General features: G+C 42.4%; 1 protein-coding gene across 1 annotated transcript; it reads right to left on the minus strand.

Annotated features, from left to right (window-relative positions):
- Positions 1-18,575, minus strand: LOC142560942 (uncharacterized). The gene is made up of 6 exons (XM_075673370.1): positions 18,490-18,575; positions 16,691-16,796; positions 14,442-14,756; positions 12,047-12,097; positions 10,018-10,086; positions 1-1,815 (listed from the first exon to the last, which is right to left on the minus strand). The coding sequence occupies exons 2-6, from the start codon at positions 16,757-16,759 to the stop codon at positions 1,783-1,785; spliced, it is 537 nt and encodes a 178-aa protein (XP_075529485.1). The 5' UTR covers positions 16,760-16,796; positions 18,490-18,575; the 3' UTR covers positions 1-1,782.
- Between the last annotated feature and the right edge of the window lie 4,619 nt (positions 18,576-23,194).

A 23,194-nucleotide genomic window follows, 5' to 3' on the forward strand; every position in this document is an offset into this window, starting at 1 on the left:
AAGAAGTTAGCGCCAGTGTAAGTGTTTGTGCTGTAAGCTTAAGTTGCTTGAATAAGCCATTCCAAATTAACAGTCGCTTGTATAATGAGGCCGATCAGCGGCATTTTGCATGGACTAGCACACAAATATGATAAATGTCAAAGTACTAAATTAAGAAATTGGGACTCATCACACAAACAAGCTACATAATTTAGTGTAGTTATTGGGCTGTATTTCAGAGCAAGCTATTAAAAATTATCGTATTTTACGAACCAGAACCCACCTTCTGATTATGAGACATGCCGTAGCGAGTAACCCCAGATTAATTTGGACAACCTGAGGTTCTTTAACATGCACCTAAGCCTAAGTACACAGGTGCTTTTGCATTTCGCTCCCACTGAAATGCGGTTTTGTTTGCGACTACATTTGCGAAACTTCCAAACAGGATCCCCCCTATATTTTTACAGTGGGCGCTCTTTAAATGGAGCCTCAAGGGGCCAGGGAAATTGGTTCCATTTACCAGGTGTTCTATTTCTGAGAGACATTCCAGAGAGCCAACAAACTACCAGGATGGTGTCCTGTTTAAGCGGCAGTTTCGCTTAAGCGATTTTCGTTTATCGAGATTCCACTGTAGACAATAATAGTGGATGAGTTGTGTTCTGCATAGACACTTTGGCATGGCTACTATGTTTAGTTGAATATTGTGCAAGCAGCAACATTTCACTGTACCCAGTGCAATATATAAAGCCAGCAATGTAACATGTTGCAAATGCAGCCACGAACAAGTACCTTCCCTGATCATATCTAATAGCAGCATCTTTAGACGAAATTAGTCATGCTTTCTCACGTTTAAGTGCCTTGCTTTCAGAAATCAAATCCTCCTTATCACATTGGCCTCCAATTGTGTCATCCCCCGAGCTGAGGTCATTTGAGATTGCATTTAATTGCACTTCAAATAGCATATTGGTCTTATTTAAAAAGCACATGGCATCCCAGTCACCACCTAGACATAAAATTGATGCTGCAACGCAGTAGCAGACATTCTGAGCTAGAAGCGTAACTATTCTTTAAGTGGGATGCATACTCAAAACACTACAATGCAATTTCAGACAGGGCTGATAGTGTAGCAACCAGGACGGATTTAACGGACATAAAGGAGCAAAATTGTGTGAGCTTCGAATTATTAGTCTCCCTGAGGATCCATGCTGTCCAATTATAAAATGGGGATCAAAATAAAGTAATTGGATAGCAAACCTGCATTTCATTAAGTAAATAAAATACTGTTCATGCTACTTTCCAGGGTGCACACTACCTTCTCTTTGAATGTGAATTTGTTACCTTGCCATGGGTTGCCAAATGTATAGGTGTATTGTTGGTCGAGGGTGGTGGAACGGATATAGGTCTCAGGCTAGAGGAAATATTTCGACAAGGAGACTTGCCAGGTTGAACAATGAATGTCTCCGGCTGGAGCCATTTGGTTCCCTTGCAAAGATGTTGGCTCCAGCATGAGACTTCCTTTGTTGGACAACTGTTGATGACTAATGTCGCCATTGTTTTCATTTACCCTCGCCTTATTCAACCTATTGCTCCACGCAGGTGTTGCACTTTCTTTCAAAAATAAAGATATTAATGAGCTCAGAGGCTTTGTGCATGGCTGCGTCCCCAAGTGCAAAAATTTCTTTTCAATGAATGAGAGTTGGTACCTTTTTTGGGGAATTCAATAGGAAGAACCAAAAATTAAGCTAACAGACTGGCTATGACGACAAGTAAACATGAATTGATGTGGAGTGCCACTTCTTCATTTCACACCAGGCTTGGGGCCAGCCGGACTTCTTCCTAAAATTGAGAAAATTTTTCTCATGAAATACATATTAAGAGTATTCTCTTCATAATCTGAAAATTAAAAAATGGTTATCTGGTTATTCATATTTAGTTGTGAACAGTGCGAAGGACACCGGCAAAGTAAGGGCTGATACAGTAATGACACATAGTGCTGGCAGACAACAGATTTAATTTTAAAACAGACAAACAGTTACGTACCTTAAAATGCTTCCTAAAAGCCATAAAAAAACCAAAGCAGGAAGCAGTTCTACAAAATAATGTATGTGCATGAAAAATACACCTGATCATTGGTTTGCAGATTTACTTGTCAGTTAGCAAAACGTGCTACACTGAAACATTTCTCTTACAATTTGGCAATTCTGTGGGCTTTGATTATTGCTCGGGTCAGTTGATTGCTGTTGTTACTGCTATTAGGGTACGGTGAAGTGTAATGTAGATGGGCAAGTGTTACTGACAACTATGAAAATTGGCAAATTTTGCTGCACCATGATAATGCACGCATTGTCCTGCTGCAGTGAAACTTTCCAGTAAACTTTCGCAGTTGTCTGTAGCACTTTCCCACCTGTCTCACCTCACACTGTTCCATCTATTGCTTCACCATACTGTAATATGCACCCCCAACTGACACAAAATTCTGCCCTTCTGAAGTACTTACTGCTACTTCGAACTCGTCACATTGAGGCCGCCGCCGTACTGAGCCCAATGTAGTATAACTGCATGGAGTGGCAGCTCCTGTCATGGATTTATTCTGGTGTAATGGCACCACAGAAGCAAACGAAGACAAAGACATGCAGAGCACAAGCACCTATCCTCAACTTTGGCTTTAATAACAAAACAGACATGACATACAACACGTAGTGACATGAAGTGACGTCATTATTTCAAAAACAAATTCTTCGCGCAATGTAACTGAGACTGACTGATGCATTTGTCCTATTCGTGCTAATCTTCCAAAGCTTAATTATCTTATGTACGTCTGCTCATAATTTCTGGCTACGAGTTTTGAAGAACACAGGAACGAACCAATCTATCTTGCAGTGCATCATAATGTGCGGATGAGAGTTGCTGCGCACAAACTTCATTAGCCTCAATCTCAAATTATTACAATGTGTGTCTATGCAATGCAAGCATGACTGGATGGGAATGGCAGACTGTACATAACCTCCGTTGCACAGTGCACCGCCTGCAAATTGTGCTGCACGCAACAAACAAATTGATTTGTTTTCCTGGCTTGTCTTTTTTTCTCATCACAGCAAATCTCTCCACATGTTTCATACAGAAAAAAAATTTGCCCGTAGGAACCAGCTACACAATTACCCATGAAAATTACAAATGCATATGAAACAACTGCAACCACTTTTTTACTTCGTCATCTCATTCATTATATTCCATATTCATGTCTAATTTAGTTGCACAAATCATTGTTTTCTCAGGCCCTTGCTAGGAGAGTTTTGTGCTGTAACAAAAGGCAGAAGCCAAAAAAAGGAAAAGGTTGGCTGTGGCTTGAAGCACAATATGCATCTAGTGAGCTAGGCCGCAAGCATTGTGTAGTCTGCTGCCATCATAAGGCCGTGCCTACATCGGACAGATGGGATGCTCTATTAATGCGAAATGAGGGAGTTTGAGGGAGTATGAGTCATCTGTGTGAAACAACCCTCCCTCACACAATGTTAGATACTGCAAAGAATGTGACTGCAGTCCTGTGTTCCACAAAACTTGCGTTGTAGCCAGGTATTACGACCTGACAACATGAAAGGTAATTGTGGCTTGCAACATTTAAAAAGGACAAATGTATCACTGATCCATTAGTTGCACTGCATAAAGAATTTCTTTTAACAGGTGGATAAAAATTTAATAAAAGGTGGAGACACATCATGTCTCCACCTTTTATTAAATATTGCCTGCTTCCTTATTTTAAAGCTTGAAGTGAGATCCGGTGCTTGTGTCATTTGCGTACATATCTTTCTTTGTTTACTTTTTGTGGTGTCATTACACCAGAATTTGCACAACCAATGGCCACACACTGCTTTTGTCACGTTATAGTGGTGCTTGCAAAGCCTCGCAAACAGCAGCCTATTTGGTCCAAACATGCTTTTGTACATATGCTTTTCCAAAAAGAAAGCTGCCAAGAAGGTAACAAGAATCAAGAGCATTAAGTTAGATCCACTGCAATGCTTTGCTTTCTTGCCTTTATTCCTTACACCTAAGTGGATAAGCCAGAGTGAATGTTACAGAAATGCCCCAAATAAGTTGTTGAAATTATGCGAAAATGTTAACGCAACTAAGCGTAGATTTATGTGCAATAATAGACACCAGTCTCAGTTTCTTTCCTTCTGACACAAACATAGTATATCTTATTCCTTTGGCATGAAGAAAAGCATATGTAGAGCAGACAAGTCTATATTTGAATGAGCCTTCACGATTAAGCACCACTATAATGTGACCATTAGGGTACATACACTGTAAACAGTGCAGATGACGGCCCGAATTTCACAAGTGCAACATGTTAGCGAAAGCAGTAACCATTAACCCAGAAACTAACCAAATCCCACAAAATAACAACAGCAAAAAAAGATGAATGCGTCAGTACAGCACCTGTTTTTTGAAGTTACAGGAAAGTGGCATGCTTGTTAACAAACCTACAACCATGGCACATTTGTATGTGACCACACCCTGCCTCTTTATGTGCTTTCGTGCCTTTGACAAGGCGTTACTCGATATTTATTTGCTTGTCTGTTGCAAAAACATATCAATTATCAGTCAGTGCACAGTGCACCATGCCATTTATCTATGTGGACTCACTTTGTGTCCTTAGCACTGCTCTTACCTGTTCAGAACTAAGAATCGCAAAATGACTTGTTCTACTTAAATCTACATGCCTGAACATGTGGGTTCTGCAGTTGAAATAGGGTAATTATAAGTAAAACGAATGACATGTTCTGATGAACTTTGTTTTCATAATCTAATTGTTTATTTGGGCACATAACCAGTCAGATCATACTAAAACAAGAAAACAAATTCAACACACTGGTTTATACTGGTTGGTGCTCTATTGACTTTAGTACACACATTGAACAAACGACAGGCAGTGAGAAATGATTCCACCTTTTCGTCAAATAAGTACATTTGCAAATGAATTGTTTTCCCACGAAAAGGGCCACAGTCAGAAAAATCAAATCTGAATGAGAAAAAAAAATTTTGAATTTGAGAGTCTGCGACCAAAGATATGGTTTCACGGTGTGTCAACGATACCTTCGCATAGGTAGTATGAAGCAAACCTAGCCTTGCTTTTGCATCCACTCTGTCCTCTTTGATACTGCCACACGCAGTGGGACGACACCATCATGAAAAGTGCTGGCAGTGGAGGCGAACGCTTTGTCTGTCTCTCACTTCAATGCATCTCCGAAACTACAGATTATGCAACCCCCAGTACTAAACACGTGGGAAGACTGTGCACATACCGTATTTACCCGCGTATAACCCGCCCCTGCGTATAACCCGCACCCCTAACTTTGAACTCGGCGGAAAAAAAAAAAACTCGCGTATAACCCGCACGTCTACCTGAAAAAAAAAAATGAGCGCTAGAAAGATGAAACTCACACTCAGTGATCATTTCGTTTTCAGAACATTTATTCAAACGACCGCCACCACGTCACTGGTTATCCGATTCTTAATCGTCGCCGCTCTCACTACTGCCATCCGAGGCTTCATCGCCACTCTCAAAGACGTAGTCGTCCTCGGAACCATCCAGACTATTACTGATCGCACATTTTTTAAAGCTTTTGCGCACCAAATCGGCCGGTATCGCTTTCCACGCATCCACGATCCACTGGCACAGCAATGGAATGTCAGGCCTTCGCACGCGTCCCGTCGGTGTGAGGGCGTAAATGCCGTCGGCCATCCACTGGGCATACAGCCGCTTCACGTGTGCCTTGAACGGCTTGTTCAGGCACACGTCGAGTGGCTGTAGCATGGACGTCATGCCGCCAGGTATTATGACGAGGTCGGTGCTGGTCTCGGCAAGGCGAGCCTTCACCGCATCAGTGCAGTGGCCTCTGAAGGAATCTAGTACGAGCATCGACCGGCGTGCCAGCAAGGCACCTGGTCTTCGCTCCCAGATTACTCGAAGCCAGTCACCGACTAGGCCACTGTTCATCCACGAATTTTCTTCCGCACGCACAACGATTCCTGGGGGCAGTGGAATGCTAGGTAGCGTCTTGCGTTTGAAAATCACATACGGGCGCAGTTTCGTGCCGTCAGCCAAAGCGCATAGCATGACTGTGCAGCGCAGCTTGGCATTTCCGCCGGTCAGCACGCTGACTGATTTGGAGCCCTTTTTTTCCATGGTCGTGTCCATCGGCATCTCAAAGTACACAGGTGTTTGATCAGCATTTCCCACCTGAGACAGCAAATAGCTGTGCTCCTTCCGAAGTGCGATCACATATCGTTGAAAGTTCAACTTTTCCTCGTAGGCTTCAGGAAGCCGCTGGCACATGGTTGTTCGCCGCCGCATAGAAAATCCATGTCTTCGCATGAAGCGCTGAAGCCATCCACGGCTTGCACGAAACTCACGTGGAATGTTCAATTCCCGGGCCAACTTCAGGGCTTCCATTTGCGCCATCTCAGTCGAAACAGCGTGGCCACGACTTCTCTGCTCCTCAATGAACTTCGCAAGCTGCGTCTCGAGGTGGGGGCACGCGCCAGTCTTCGGACCCCGAAACGCTCGCCTGTTCCGGTTCGTTGCTTCGAGACTCTCTTTTTTCTTCCTCCAGTCGCGAATGCACGACTCGTCGACGTCATGCTGTCTTGCAGCAGCTCTGTTGCCGATTTCTTCGGCAGCGGCTATAATCTTTAGCTTCTCTTTCGCTGTGAAACACTGCCGTCGAGTCGCACTCATGCTGCCAAAACAAAGCAGGCAAACAGTGCAAACTGGGGTAAGTACACTAAACAGCGCCTAACGCGAGGCTCAACAATGCTGGCCTTTCGTTGGCCCTTCATCGGCTTGACAAGCGTCGATGACGATGGGGATGGCGGACTACACGGGGAGACCGCCGCACATTGCGGTGAAGCCGACCCCCCCCCCCTCCCAAGGAAAAAATTCGCAGATAACCCGCACCCCCACTTTTTAAACGCGTTTTTTCACATTTTGGTGCGGGTTATACGCGAATAAATACGGTAATACCACGCCATATCAACACGTCCACCCTTTCCACACGCAGCAGTTCACCTATAGAACAGGGTGCGCAGGCTGCAGATGTGCTCAGCTGTACTCACAGCCATGTGCAGCGACGGCTGCGCTAGAAAAGAAGACACGCACGGACTGGGCTCCTCTGAGGGCCCCCTTAAAAGCTTTTCGTCATTTTTGTTTCTGTAATAGGCTAGTGCAAAAAGTGAATTTGCTTCATTCCTATTAAGAAATTTTGTACACATGGTAGAAAAATTATGAAAGTAGAACATTTTATTACTTTTCACCCCTCTCAGATGGAATATCATACAAATGCATAAGCAGCCATTTTTGCCTTGTTTCATGCAAGATGCTTTTTCATGCTGAAAGAAAGGCATTTGTTTAAAAAATAAGCTTGGTTGCAATATGTAAAGAAATTCTGTAATGTCACAAGGGTTGCTGAAATGAAAATATATTTGTGATTTCCTTGCAACTGAAACACTCAAAATGAAAACGACCTTTTAAACAGACCAAAAAAGAAGCCACTGCACATGCACCCATACTAAGCCAGGGACTGTATCAAGCTGATATGAGAAGACTTTCAAGAAAGAATCTTTCCCGGTTTGGTAAAATATTTGAAACAATGGTTAACACCTGGCCCACGCCTTAAATCTAGAAGGAATAAAGTTCTTAAGTTACTCTGTGTTCTTTCTTGAATCCAACAAATGTGCCTAGAAAAATGGGCCAAGTCTACACGTGTGGCAAGATGTGAACAAGAAACTCGCTTTAGCTGGCTGCAGTGCTCCCTGCGATGAATATTCGGGCAGAAAATTGTTACCCCAAATATGACTGTGCCCCCAAGAAAACCAAATCTGGTAGACTACATCAATGCATATGGAAAAATCTTTAGTCCATGCTTGCTCGCACCCTGTGTCTGTATTGGCCTCTAGGAGAATTGTGGCCCCCACGTGCTGGAATCTTTCTGTGGCATAGAAAACAACATTGTGATACCAGCTGTGAAGTGGTAATCAGTTTAATCAGCAGTTTAATTACAGTTAATTCCAAGTGTTTACATGTTTTAGGCATTGCTTGTGGGCATCTTGGCTACAAAACAACCTAGACCTTACATCCCAGTCTGGTGTGTAGCGTAACAAAGGCTTTTATTGGAGCAACTTGATGCTTTTATATTGGTTATTCAGTTGGCATGATCTTTCACAAAAGAGTTATAGGCAATTTTGCTGCAATAACAGTACTGTTTTTATAGAATTCGTCATGGGGAGTGTGGCTTGCCCCTTTTGCCAGAGTTTTTGCTGAACGACGATTTATTATCGGTCTGTTATATGTGGAACTTGAACAGCTTATATTTTTGTCTCCTCAATCCACACTTCTGCTGCACTTCTGCCAGCATGTCTACACAGGGTGTTTTGACTGATGCCATACCAAGTGAGCACGCTACAAGCCTTGTGTGCATCGTTTTCATGACTCTTTCGATGACCAAATTTCATTTTCAGTGACTTTATCAACTAAGTATCCAGCGGCAGCTTGAACATGGGTAGTCATGAGAATTCGCACCAGGCTTGGTCGAATATGTCCAGCACTGCAGCACTGAGTAGTGAACCATGCTGTAAGAGTTGGCAACTAAATTGCCACCTTGTGATTGAAACTTTTCAACCTTACAATCAAGGCTTCAATTACCCAGCCAGCGAGCTGCAGCAAAGGTGTGAACTATAATTATCCGATGTCACATTCTATGTCATAGCGATAGCAGCTGATCCCTGCAGTGGTGGCCCTCAAGGCCAACAGGCATCCCTTTCTGTGCACATGCTTGTGTAGGATTAAGCAGATGGTGCCAGTTTGTTCAGCATTAACACTATGTTGACGCTGCATCGGGAACACATTTTCTTACTCAGTGCGATAGCCTTTGAACCTAGATAATTGCCACCAAGAGTCCTCATTCCGCCAACCTTTCCTTTGCCATGTCATTTGCTTCTGCCTTGATGTCATGGAGCAACTTCAGCTATATGAAGCAATGATGGTGTTTGAGTATATTGAGTACCCACACAGCCTTGCAGTTTTCCAACCTGAACATTGCTTCATTAAAAGCTGACATGATTTGGTCTCAGCAGACAGATCAGAGTTAAAAATGAACCCTCATAAACTTCTTTCACAGTCATTCTAACCTTGTCAATATTCCTGTGCCTTTTGATGTGTTGTTCAACATTGTCCAAAGCAAGTTGGCTCTTAAAAATCAAGATAACTTTGCGAGGCCAGCTACTAGGCTACCACTGTCTCTTCAGCCAGCCTGAAGTGTCTCGCAGCCATCAAAGCAGGAGTGCAAAAAAACGACAAAGAAAAGCGTGGCAGACAAAATGTTCATGAAAATCCATATGTTTATGGACTGTTACACTGACTGAAAAAGATGGTGGCTTCCCAGTACAGACTTGAAGTACGTAGTTGTGTCAGTCACGAACAAACAGCCAGTTGCCCAGTCCTGCACAAGCACAGTGTACAGATGCTTATGGATTAAAATTTGTTGTGTGTGCATGTGGTGCAGTGTACCACATATCATTTTCCTGAGGCTGCAGTACACTGGGAAGACTGGTTGCTACTTCAATAGTAGGCCCTTAGAGTATTGCAGCCCTTTGTTCACATTTTGCTGTAGATTGTATCAAATGTGAATACAAACTGTTTTGCAGGACATGTCAGTTCAGTTCAAGCAATTAGACAGAGTAACCCAATAAATAGTTTAAGCCTCCAAAACGTCTTAATGCAGTCCCCAGTTTAGTACAGGTTTTCGCCTGATGTTTTGCCTTCTTCCATGGTATAATGCTGTTGCTTGCTAGGTACTGGTGGTTTGACGAGCACACTTTCTTGTGTTGCTATAATGACAACTTGTAACAAAGATTTTCCTTCCTAACAAACGTTTGGATACAGTGCCTGTGAGCTCATCTTTTAAGCTGTTTTTCATTGGATCTGTGCATATACATCAAACGTAAACTACAAAATATCACTACTGAGAATAAAATACACACCTGTGTAACGATTCTGCCAAGATCGTTGGAGTGGTCAGCCACAGGATGCAACGCAGATGAAAAGGCATCCTGAGTTAAAGCAAAATAACAATCATTGTAAGATGAAGGTAAAAAATTTTATTCTGTGAGGCTTTTGGCATGTATACTAATTACCACATTTGTATGTAAAATAGTTTTCCATAATAGCTGAGCAAGGTTAACGTCTTGCCCTGTGACTGTCAGCCAGTGCTACTCATGGCAATGGTGGCAAATATGGCATGTCCTTTCAAATGGAACTTTTGTGGGTTACATGAATTCAAAAGAACTTAGGTTCACATAATACATGACATCTGTGGTTAGAAGCATGTGTTGCATGCGGCACCAATGCCATGAGTGGCACTGCCTAACACTTCCAGGGCCAGCCTTAGTACATAAACAATGCAAATGTGCAACAAAGTGAACAGGTGGATAGCTGCTGCTATAACTCAAAGATTGCATGCATCATGCAGATGTGAATGCAGCTCCCATAAGGAGCGAGTTGCCCTTTGGTGCACTTCACTTGTCTTCCTCTTTTGTCTTCATTGCATGCTGGTGCCATATGGTAATAATGAACAAAAATTAAGCACTTCAGTTCCCATTCTTGTTTTACTACATGCTGTAAAGTCATCTAAATGCGCTTAAAACTCTTAAGGATGTACTTTATTTATTCATTTATTCATCAATTACCCCGCAGCGCCCGAAGGCGTTGCAGCAGGGGGGTTACAACATGGAATAAAATACATCTTCGTTCACACAATGCACTTGCTTTTCAGTCAGCCTATTCCACTGCTTAATTGTTCGAACAAAAAATGAGTTGGCATACATGTTCGTCTTGGCAGGGTACTCGAGGATTTTGCAACTATGATCAGTTCGTTTTGAAATGTAATGAGGTTTGTGTAAGTAAATTTCCCTATTAATTCCTGTTTTATTGTAGTAAATTGAATATAGAAATTTTAATCTCAGTTTATTGCGGCGGGCAGAAAGCGATTCCCATCCTAGCTCAGCCTTCATTGCAGTGCAGCTCTCCTTTCTTCCGTACCGCCCCAAGACGAACCTGGCAGCACGGTTTTGTATTTTTTCCAGAGCGGCAATGAAGGTTACCTCGTGGGGGTCCCACACAACACAGCCATATTCTAAGAGTGGTCGAACACAAGTTGTATATGCCATACGTTTTAAATTCGCATGTGAACATCGCAGGTTTCTCTGAATAAAATTCAAAGCTTTACCAGCTTTGGCTATGATACTTTCTACCTGTGGTTTCCACGAACATTCAGACGACAGTAGCACACCTAAATACTTATACGTACTGCCTTGCTTCAATAGTACGTTGTTCAGATGATACTGTGACTGAATTGGTTTCTTCTTTTTAGTAAATGAGAGATGTACACACTTTGTTATGTTCAAAGTCATTTTCCATTTAGTACACCAATCATGAATGATTGTTAGGTCGTTCTGAAGTTCAATTGTATCATTGCGATGGGAAATTTTTTGTACACAACACAGTCATCCGCAAACAACCGTATAGAAGATGAAATTCCGGCAGAGATATCATTAATGTACACCAAAAATAATAACGGACCCAGAACGGAGCCCTGTGGGACTCCTGACGTAACATTTGCATATTCGGAGCATTTTCCATTCAGTATTACACATTGCCTTCTTTGTGAAAGGTAACATTCAATCCATATAAAAACAGTTGCATCAATGTGTAGGGTATTAAGTTTAAACAATAAGAGTGAATGTGATACCGTGTCGAAGGCTTTCCGAAAATCCAGGAACACACCGTCTACCTGTCCTCCTGCATCTACGCTGGATATTATGTCATGATAAAACTCAACTAGTTGTGTTGTGCAAGATAGTCCCCTACGAAATCCATGCTGCTCGTTAATTAGTACCTTAAGCTTATTTAGATGATTTAGTATTTGTTTGTATAATATATGTTCAAGTATTTTACACGGGATAGACGTAAGTGATATTGGCCTGTAGTTACCAACGTCTTTCTTGGACCCACCTTTATGTATCGGAACAACGTGTGCAATTTTCCAGTCATGGGGTAAAATACCTGTCGATAAAGATTTTTCAAAAATTAAATAAAGGTACATAGAAATCGGCCCCGCGCAACGTTTGAGTACACGTGGAGAAATACCATCCGGACCACTAGATTTACTCTCATCAATATCTTTCAATAGTTTTTCAATTCCATTAATACTAAGCTCAACAGGAAGCATAGGCGAAATATTAGTTGTAGGTTGATGAATATGACAGGTGTGGTTGGGTAAGAATACCGAATGAAAGAAGTTGTTTAGGCAGGCAGCTTTATCTTCGTCTTCCATAATTATCCTACCGTTATAATTTAACTCCTGTATTCCGAAGGAATCTGATCCACACTGTTTTAAGTGCTTCCAAAACATTTTAGGGTTTGATTTCATTTTGTTGCTCAGCTCGTTGAAGTAGTCATCTTTAGCTTTTCCTATTTTTAGCTTATATTCGCGGGTAATCGTATGTAGTTTTGTAAAATGAGCAGCTGATTTGCTTTTCTTGAATGCGTTAAATGCCCTCATCCTTTTCTTGATAAGCTTTAGTATATGTGTTGTCACCCATGGCTGTTTGCGCTTTTTAAGCCGTGAAGAATCAACATTGGGGATATGTACACTTACCAGCTCGAGTAACATATCTTTAAAATTGTCCCACATATTGTGCACATTACGCTCCTCAGATAAGCACTCGAAAACAGAAAAGAAATTACGAAGTTTCTCAGAAATTGCATCGTAGTCACCCTTCTCATAAAAGTAGACCCTCCTAGTCGTGGATAACTTCGCACGGTTCTTTTCTTTATGGATAACGGCAACAACAGCCAGATGGTCGCTAATTCCCGGAATGACATTCACATTTCTTATGAAATCCGGCGAGTTACAAAACAGCAAGTCTAACACAGCGCCATTGCGAGTAGGATCGGTGACGTACTGCGTCAGACCAAACGTGTCTACAATATTTTTCATCGCAAAGTTCAGGCGCCCGCCAGAACTTATACACGTATCATTGCACCAAGATAACCCAGGCAGATTAAAATCCCCCCCAAGAAGTATCGTCTGAGCTGACGCCTCTGTGAGAATGTCATATAATGTTTGCACTGTGCTGATATCTGAGTTGGGCGAGCGATAAACCACACCAACAATGAACGTGAAATTATCTGATAGGACTATCTTGCACCATACAGACTCCAGTGCATTGCACTTATAATCAATTACTGAAGACTGTAGTGATGAATGAACAAGCAAAAAGACGCCCCCACCTGCAGTGGGCCTATCTTTGCGATAGACGACGTAGTTTTCTGGAAACACCTCACTATCAGCAATTGAAGGCTTTAACCAAGATTCGGTGCCAAGGACTATGTCAGCGTCAACACTTTCTATCAACCCAGAAAGTTCGGCTGTTTTATTAACGACGCTTCGGCAGTTCACGACGACAGCAACGAGTCGTCGACATCGGTAGTTCTGCTTTTTTCTGGTCTGTCACTGCCTACGCAATGGAACGACCTCTTCTTTGTCTTCATCCCACCTGAAAGCCCTGCCGTTGATAATCAGTTTGTCAAAATTCAGTTTTACTTTATTGTTCTTATCCTCTCTTTTTGCCTTAGCGTATTCCCATAACTTCTTCCTAATACTTCTTGTTTCAGTTGAGTAATCTTCGCCGACGCTGTACTGCGATTCCTTAAATTTTTTAGCATTAAGAAGCACTGCCTGGCGGTCTTTGTACAAGGAAAATTTGACAATAATCGGTCTTTTTCTATTTTCTTTATAGCGTCCTAAGCGGTGTGCCCTTTCCAGAGACCCGAGCTCAATTCCAAGGCTCGTTTTACAAATGTTCTTTACCATAGCTTCGGATTCATCCCATGATTCTGAGGGTTTATCTTCAACCCCATAGAAAACAAGATTTTTCCGGCGACTTCTGTTCTCTAGGTCGTTTGTTTTCTTCTGCAAATCTTTTACCTGTTGCATGAGATGCCGTATTATAGCTGCCTGTTCTGTAGCAATCACACTGATGTCCTTTATCTGGTTCTGAGTTTGGCTGAGATTATTTTTCACTTCCATCAGCATGTTCTCATTCCTTTCGAACCTGGCTTCGATGCCATTTAACTTTGAAATTAAAGTTTCCTGCCCACTGCGCAAACATTGCAGCAGTTCCATCTCCGGTGCGTTAGTAGGCCCCGGATTTAGTTCAACGTCCCCCGCGAGTATTAACAACAAAATCAAGTAGAGCACTCTGTTGGAAAATAAACGGAATCCCTTCAGACGCAATCTGTGCATGCTGCATCCGCGATTTTTGTTACAAACACTTGGCATCGTGGGAGGAGCCGGCAACGCACACACTAGCTTCTGAAATTCAGATTGATAGTAATGACTAACCTGCACCAGCAACAGCGGCATTAGCGTCATGTCGGCAAGTGTGCCGGCTCCAAATCCCACGAAGCCATCGCGCCGAGTGTCTATATAGCCTTGATCGGCATCACGTGGGTCCTGTTGGTCGAAGTCGATTGGTCGGTCCTCGCTGATCCATCCATGGTTCGCACCACGCATGCTGCCAACGATAGATGACGATTCATGCACACGGGTGGATGATAGCCGAGATATTGCAGACGTTATCCAGGGCTTCGACGAAAAAGGCCATGCCCCGTGTTCCTCTGCTTCGAGACGAACCGCCGAGACAAGGACCAAATGTACCTGCACCAGCAACAGCGGCATTAGCGTCATGTCGGCAAGTGTGCCGGCTCCAAATCCGGCCATTTTGGAGCCGGCACACTTTGGCCATTTTGTGTTAACAATATTTTTCGCTTGGCTTCACTACACCTTAATGTAGCGCAAATTCTAGACAATGCTTACAAAAAAACCTACTCCACACAATAACACCTTCAATTAAGATTACACAGTCTATGGCTTCGAGATGTGTACATACATACTTGATACATGGTTACAATGAAAATATAAGTGGCTGTTCTAATACACACACTTAGCATACTGCATAACAGTCACCTGGTTCCAAAATGGTTTTTGTTATCACACATAGGACAGCCACAACTATAAATTTAATTCTGGCAGTGACTTAAGTCACGGCCAAAACTTTCACAGTGCAATCAATAAAAATTTTCGAATTTAGAGCAGTTAGACATAAACAGGGCAAATAGATATAAAGTGTTAAATAATGAACTGTTATGGAATCTGGCGCTAGAAAGCCATGCGCCTGAAGCATAGGTACTGTTTATCATATAAGCACATTCTTATATTTTTGCTTACTTTCCTAGGGATCACATCAAACAGTTTGCTTACGTGTAAATTTTGCTAGTATTAGCCCTTATCTTTTCACATTTGGCTTACTGCAGCTTTATGCGCATGCAAATGGGCCACTACTACCTTCAGCTGAAGGCCAAACACTATGCTGTCCAACAAACATGCATTTTACAACACCGACAGTAGACTTAGAGAATGAGCAACTCTTATAAACAGTGCAGTTCTTTGGACACACATTGATATATATCTGTAAAACAATGATTTTTGCTAAAATGATAACTTAATCTAATTGGTACTGAGCATAATGCATCATGCAAGAAACTTGCATTTACCGGACACCACTATAGACGCTGCGACCTCTGCGGCTTCTCCACAATCTGGCATAATGTACTCAAGTTGCCTGTAAACCCTGGAAGGCGTCTAAGATACTTTAAGAAGCTCAGCAAACATGAGAAGGACCTAAAATGAAGGACAGAGAAGCAAAGCAAATTTTTAACCATTCCTCTCTATGTTGCTATGAATGTGAAGGTGCTAGCAAATGATGTATTTGAACTGTATCTTTAGTCGTGCAATAGTAGAGAGCACATTTTTGCAATAATTTGTCATAGAGAAGAATGACAGAAACCAATCTAATTAATATTTTTCTAAACTTGCACGAAGTTTTCATCATTATGCTGATGCACACACCTGCATACCTCTACTGTGAAGTCTTGTTTCAGTTTCTTATTTTATTGTTACATAGTAATTTACATCATACACTTGTCCTGAAATACATCACTTTGGGCTCCTTCAGTATTTTTTTTCTTACTCGAACACACATGCCTATACAGGGCAAGCACTCAAATATATGCAAAACTGCCACAGGACTGGCCCCTCAAGGTCGACATGATTGTACAGCGCAAAAGACGAGGACTGAAGGAAGAACACAACACAGGTGCTGTCACACACACTCAAGGCACTTTGCGAGATTCTCAGGCTTCTTTCATGCTCCTAAAAACATTATGCAGCACAAATTGAGCCACAGAAAGCTGTACTGGGAAATTTTCACGTTGCTCTACAATTTTATAATTGAAACTTTTTATCTAATTATAATATTTGATAAGTTTATTAATTGATCAAGGCTAATTAGGTAATTAGGCAAAATGCAGCAAATCCAAGTATTTCCAAGAGACAGGAAACAACATTACCTAGGTTCTCTGCAGCTAGGTGGCATTTGCATATTTCTTTAAGTTTGCTAAAGTTACATGGCATAACCTGCATACGTCCCATGGAACAGGTGTCACACCAATCACTCTAAGTGATACCACTAAACTAGCCATTGCACTTAAAACATACAGGGTAAAAAAAGTAAACTCTAGGTAAGAGCATACCAAGGCCTCTATTGCTGAAAAGGGAAACTGATGGGAGGCGTCTGATCTCCGGCTATGAAGCTGCTTCATCCTCACAGCTGGCAATGAAACGGCCGCAACCGCAGTCCTGAAATAAAAGAGAAATATTTGACACTACAATGATCACACAGAACACGAAAAAGCTGGTGGCAAGTTTATCTTGGAGAACACATTAGGTTTTGTATATTGGTCAGCTTATTGTTAAACTGAGCTTGCCAAAATTTTATATCTTAATGGCTTTGCTCTTTACAAACTAAAAGCTCTGCCCAACTCATGCACTTATGCACTACTTAAGCTATGAGATGTTTACTGATCCCTTACAATGAATGGCTTCTAAGACAAATTACTTCACACAAAAGGATGCATAACTTATGAGTGTTACTGACATTAAACACCAAGGTAGTACCTCTTTATAATAGATAATGGTGGACTTCAAGCACATTTTTCTCACAGACACAGGTTGATCGGTCTGCCTTAATTTTTCACCAGCAGCAGAAATTTTGTTATTCATACTCGTGCAATATAGGATGACGCTGTGATCTGTGATATGATCCTGAGTTGATATGATATGATCTGATATGATCCTGATTTGGCACCTAGAATTCAAAACTGAATATCTGTACCCAATACGCAATGGCACAGCAGCAAAGTAATTAAACATTAAACAAGTCCAGGTATCCAGTGCACAGCGCCAGCTGTTGAATAACAACATTGCACAAGCATCGACTATATAGATATATCGTAGTATGGTGCACGGCAGGCGTAGTGGCGGCCTCAGCAAAGAACACAGCCATGGAGCGACGCGCCCGTATGAGCCATCACCGGCAATTCTATCGCGTAAATTGATATATCTCGTCACGGCACAGGCATCGTTTTCTGGCCGCCGAGGTGCCGGCGCCACTGATACTCACCTGCTCCGGCCGTCGCCGTTCAAGTGACGGCGTATCCAGTAATCTGAACCCAAGCAGGACACCTGTTACCGCCAAGCAGTACGCTAACAATAAAGAGGTTCTTATACTCTGACCGGTAGCTGACGCGGCGTTGACCCGCAGTGCCGTTGGAAGCTCACCACACGCTTTTAATGCCACAAACGCGCAGCCGACATTTCACGCCCGCAGATCAAAGTCGACGGGCGCAGGCTCTACATGCTACGCGCCGCAGTCGCGCACTGCCTGCACAATCAGCGATGTGGGCGCGAAGAGACACAAACGATAGCACTGAGCGTACTGGCAAATCTGCACAATGCGCGTTCAGTGAGCGACCTACTGCACACAATCGCACGAGCTAGGGGATTGGCGCCACGTACGCGCCAGCTAGCAGATACTGCGCACGAAGAAGCGCCGCCGGTTCTCGCTCAAATGATCGCTGTACAAACACTCACACACGCGCAACGCAGTAAACCCTTAACGAGCCGCCACATTTTTCAGGCCGCGGTTAGGCGGCGAAGCTTAGCTCACCTCGCACTGCACGTAACTATTATGGTAGTGGCTTGCGCTTCGGGGAACATGTTGAATGCTCACATCCACACAATTAAAGACGCGGCAAAGTCCGTCATCACGTAAAATACCCTTTTTAAAGTACACCCGCTTGAGTCTAAGCACTCAAGTCGCCTCGATTACGACAAAGCTCGAAGAAACACAGTGATCGTGCAAAATGGTTCTGGACGGCCACCTGTCGCGACATGTTGTACTGAGACCTTCAATAAGTCATATCAGCGCGTCTCCTCACTTTGAACACATGCACACTCATATAACGTGTAATAATCGTTCAAAGTCACTTACCGTGGAGTCTTGGGGGTTCAAAGCTGTGAGAAACAACAACCGCGGTAGAAGAATGCGCCGTCGCTGACAATGGCTGCTCCTTTGCGGCTTTCAACGCACGCGCGCGCGCTCCGAAGACTTGTGCTCCTCCGCGCGTAGTTCCGACGTTCCGACTTTCGGCGTCCTGTGCAGCGCCAAGGCGCGGCTACTCCGAACAGAAAAACAGCGCCCATACACATCGCGCGGGATATTTCGAATCTGACTGCAGAAATAAACCTACTCAAATTGTCGCTGCGGCTCACTGCCTTGATGGTCACGGCTGAGTTATTCTTTTCTCTATTTGGCTCGTCTCAGATATGGGTGTATTTCAACACTCCCACTTTCCCGTACGCCACCGTTATTCCTTAAAAACCCCCATTTTACAACCGCAATGGCCCTTCAAATGGGGTCGAGGGTATAATAATGGTTCTAGCTTATTTTACTTCTTCTCGTGGGAGTACTCATTTTAGGCTAGGGGGAAAAAATGGCATATCAACTGTTAAAAACGCCCATATGGGCTCATTTGTGTTTACAGTGTATGGGCTTGTGCAAGCACACCCCAGCTCACACCCATAACACACCCCACCACACGGCAATGGGAGGCAGCGCTTTCCAGCTCAGACTCGACGAATTAGCTCAGCCTGGTTTCCATAGTTCGGGGGACCACCCACTGCAGAGGTACGTACGCGAATGAGCTCTTTTCTATAAAGCTTACTCTCTCTTTCTCCCTATGAACCGCATGCACTTCCGCTACTGTAGATATGCCAGGCCTACACCATTAGACGCGCTTCTGTGTGCTGGTGCCTGTATAAAACAGCAGTCATCGGATTTCGGCACCCATTTGCACTCTCGACAGTGCAAAGAAAGATTTAGATGGTGATCCTCCGGTTAACGACCTCTTATGCTTCATTATTCTCTGATTAACACAACGGCCTGCCTGTCCTACGTAGAAGCGGCTGCAGCTGAAAAGAGCGCTATACATCACACCAGTACGGCAGTCCGTAAATTTGTTCGTATGTTTCACGCAGCAAATTTCTGTCCGGCTTTTGCCTTTTACCTACTCATCCTTTCTCTCCATGGCGATACAATTCCTCCCTAGTTTATTGGCGGCCGCAAAAACAACGTTAACACCTTATCTACTTGCCACTTTCTTTAGCCTGTGCGATATGGAATGGATGTAAGAAATACCTATGACGCTTTTCTCGTTATTATTGCTTTCTGCAATCATGTTAGAGCTTGGCGAAATGACTTTTTTTTTAGCGTTTAGCAGCAGTGGCTACTGCAACACGAGGATAGCCTACTTCAAATAGATGCATGACCTACGCATTAAACTGACGCTCATTTTGTGCACACTCGATTTGATGGGAGAGGACTTAATGCACCACATTTAATTCACTTTTTTACAAAATTAGGTTGCTTGGATGAAAAGGTAAGCAACGGTATTGACGATCTAGAAGAGTACAGCCAGCACATGTGTTTTTCCCGTAATATCAATGAAATGTCGAGAAACTGTATTGCGCTACATTAGTCAATTCTTTAGAAACCTCTAACTCTCCTCCACTTAGTTTAAACTATTCGCTCAGTGTATTAACAAGGAATTTAAATTCATCAATACTACAAAAGAATAAGGTAATCGCCCACGTAACGAAGTTGCCTAATAATATGACCACCTAGGGCGTCCTCTAAGTATTTGTCAATCTTCCTAGGGTTCATATCATTAAGGATAGCGGCAACCTAGGAACCAATGCAATTTCCTGATTTCTGCACAAAGACACCTTCTGCGCACCCCAACCAGTGTCAGCAATAAATAGAAAGGAAGAATTTCTATGAAATTCGTCGTTGTGGCACGACATTTGTCTAAGAAAACTGATTTCTGGACTTGCTTATTAATGCTACCTGCCTTTAACACAATTTAGCAACCCGTCATGCGGCAAAGCGCAATAAAGTTATTCACTATCCATACTAAAAGCTGCACAACTGCAGAGATTCTCCTCTGTGAAAACGAAACGAGCGCCTGCGATTTATGGTGTGAAAGACTCAGTGAAGTTTACTAGTTCAGCAGGTAACTATGACCAGCGAATTGACAGGTCCCTTTCCTCAAACGACTTTTGCAAAAGAAATCTCTTGCTTGTACATTTTAGCAGAAAATAGAATTTATAATTTTTTGCATTACCAGCTATGGAATTAGAGCCATTGAGAGAAGAAGGATGGGTGTGACGTTAAGGTATAAGAAAAGAGCAGATTGTCTGAGGGAACAAACGCGAGTTAATGACATCTTAGTTGAAATAAAGATAAAGAAATGGGCATGGGCAAGACGTGTAATGAGGAGGGAAGATAACTCATAGTCAATAAAGGTTATGGACTCGATTCCAAGAGAAGGCAAGCGTAGCAGGGGGCGGCAGCAAGTTAGGTGGGTGGACCAGATAAAGAAGTTTGCAGGAACGTGGCCACAGTCAACAAAATAATTACACCCTATTGCTCGGCGGCGACTTTAATAGTAATCTAAACGAAGTGAACGCTGATTCAGTAGAATTTCTTACGGCCATTGAATCCAATGGGTTCACCAAGACCATCACATCTTCAACGAGAATCATGGTCTCTTCGTTAAGCATTATTGACTTGTTTATTGTTAATATAGATATCATGGGAAAATCTTTGGGTACACTGTCTTGTGATCTAAGCGATCATTGTCCTATATTTATAACCATAGGAAAGCATCAACCTGCACCTGTTCGAAGCAGACCGGTAACCTTTCGGGCAATTACTGATAACAAACTACAATCATTCAGGAGACTGATAAGTGAAACACCTTGGACGTAATGTCTCAATTATCGTTCAGTGGATGAGGCTTATAATGCGTTCATTGATAAATTTAAAGTGCTTTATGACTTAAGTTTCCCATTAAAAACGAGACAATCACCCAAAAAAATTAAGAAACCATGGGTTTCACCTAGCCTTTTCAAAATGATTAAAAGAAAAGATCGCCTGTACCACAGTTTCTTGGTAACCAGAAATCCTAATGATTACGTTCTGTTTAAACAGTTTAGGAATAATTTAAATAATGACTTGCGCAAAGCCAAGCGTGACTATTACTCAGTAATTTTCGCTGGAAGCAAGAATAATTCAAAGCTAATTTGGCGTGCAATAAATGAGGTAACTAACCATAGAAATGTATCGAATGACATTGGCGGATTGATTATTGATGGGTCACCAAAATCAGGCGTACTATTAGCCAATTGCTTTAACAACTTCTTCACCGAGCAAGCAACAGCAAAATATAACTCAGATGCGTGTTATGTTATTTCAAATGAAACAACCAGCTCAGTATTTCTTAGCACAACAGATCCATCAGAAATATTTTTTCGTTCTCATGTCCTTAAGAAATAATTCCAGCTCTGATGTAGAAGGCCTCACAATAAAACCAGTAAAGTTTGTTGCTGACTTTCTTGCACTACCTTTGTGTCATATTATTAACCTTTCACTAGAATCGTGTGTTTTCCCTGCAAGAATGAAACTGGCTAAGGTTACAGTCATTTTCCAGTCAGGCTCGAAAAACGTCATGAGTAATTATCGCCCCATCTCTATTCTTCCTCTTTTTTCGAAAGTGCTAGAAATAATTCTGCTCAAACGTTTGCAGAACTTCTTTAATGCTAATCAGTTAATATCACACTCTCAATCCGGCTTCCGCAAAGGTCAGAATCAGCTTTATTAGTCCAAAAAGAAATTATTTTACAGAATATTGAAAACAAACTCTTAACACTAGGAATCTTTGTGGATTTCAGTAAGGCATTCGATTGTCTAGGCCATAGCATTCTCTTAGATAAGTTAAACAAGTACGGCGTTAGGGGAAGGACACTTCAAATTTTCAGTTCATATCTTAAAGACCGTGAACAAATAGTGAACATAGACGGTTTTTGTTCATCCAAACGTTATCTGAAATGTGGCGTCCCTCAGGGCAGCATATTAGGACCTTTTCTTTTCAATGTCTACGTAAACGATGTGATAACAACTTCGACAGAAGCTGATTTTGTAATTTATGCCGACGACGCTTCCCTATTTATCTCTGGTCCTTCCGCTACAGAAATAATGTCAAAAGCAAACAATGCCCTAAACAGCCTTTTAAATTGGTCTAAATTAAACAATCTCAAAATAAATACAACTAAGTCAAAAGCTGTTATTTTCCGCGCTATAAATCGTCACATAGGGACTAACTTAACCATTAACCTAGGCAATAATATTATTGAGGTCGTCAGCCACCATAAAACACTGGGTGTTGTATTTGATCAGCACCTTCGATGGACTGAGCACACTAATTACGTATCCCTAAGTTTATCTAATGCTGTTGGAGCACTTTCCCGGTGTCGTGGCATTCTTCCAGTGCACATTAAAAAAACAGATATATGTTTCATTATTTCAATCACACATTGCATATTGTCATCTCGTTTGGGGCACGGCATCACCGACTAACATGAATAGAATTGTGAGCCTGCAAAAGAAAGCGATTCGTGTCATTGCAGACGAAGAGCACTGCGCACACTCCAAACCGCTCTTTATTCTGTTAAAAATTCTGCCCATCAGTGTTATGCTACCGCACATTATTGTTTCTTTATTCACCGCAAAAACCACGTTCCGTACTAACTTCCTTATCAGAATATCAGCGCTCAAGGAACGTGTACCGGCAGCCAAC

Source organism: Dermacentor variabilis, chromosome 10, assembly GCF_050947875.1.
Source record: "Dermacentor variabilis isolate Ectoservices chromosome 10, ASM5094787v1, whole genome shotgun sequence".
Taxonomy (NCBI): domain Eukaryota; kingdom Metazoa; phylum Arthropoda; class Arachnida; order Ixodida; family Ixodidae; genus Dermacentor; species Dermacentor variabilis.

What these genes read in the sequence shown, in the direction of transcription:
- LOC142560942 (XM_075673370.1), bottom strand. Translation starts at nt 16,759, where the DNA reads ATGAAGCAGCTTCATAGCCGGAGATCAGACGCCTCCCATCAGTTTCCC. An exon ending in TTTCAGCAATAGAGGCCTTG is followed by an intron (nt 14,757 to 16,690) that starts GTATGCTCTTAC and finishes TTGCTGGTGCAG; the next exon opens with GTACATTTGGTCCTTGTCTC. An exon ending in TGCCGCTGTTGCTGGTGCAG is followed by an intron (nt 12,098 to 14,441) that starts GTTAGTCATTAC and finishes CTTTATCGACAG; the next exon opens with GTATTTTACCCCATGACTGG.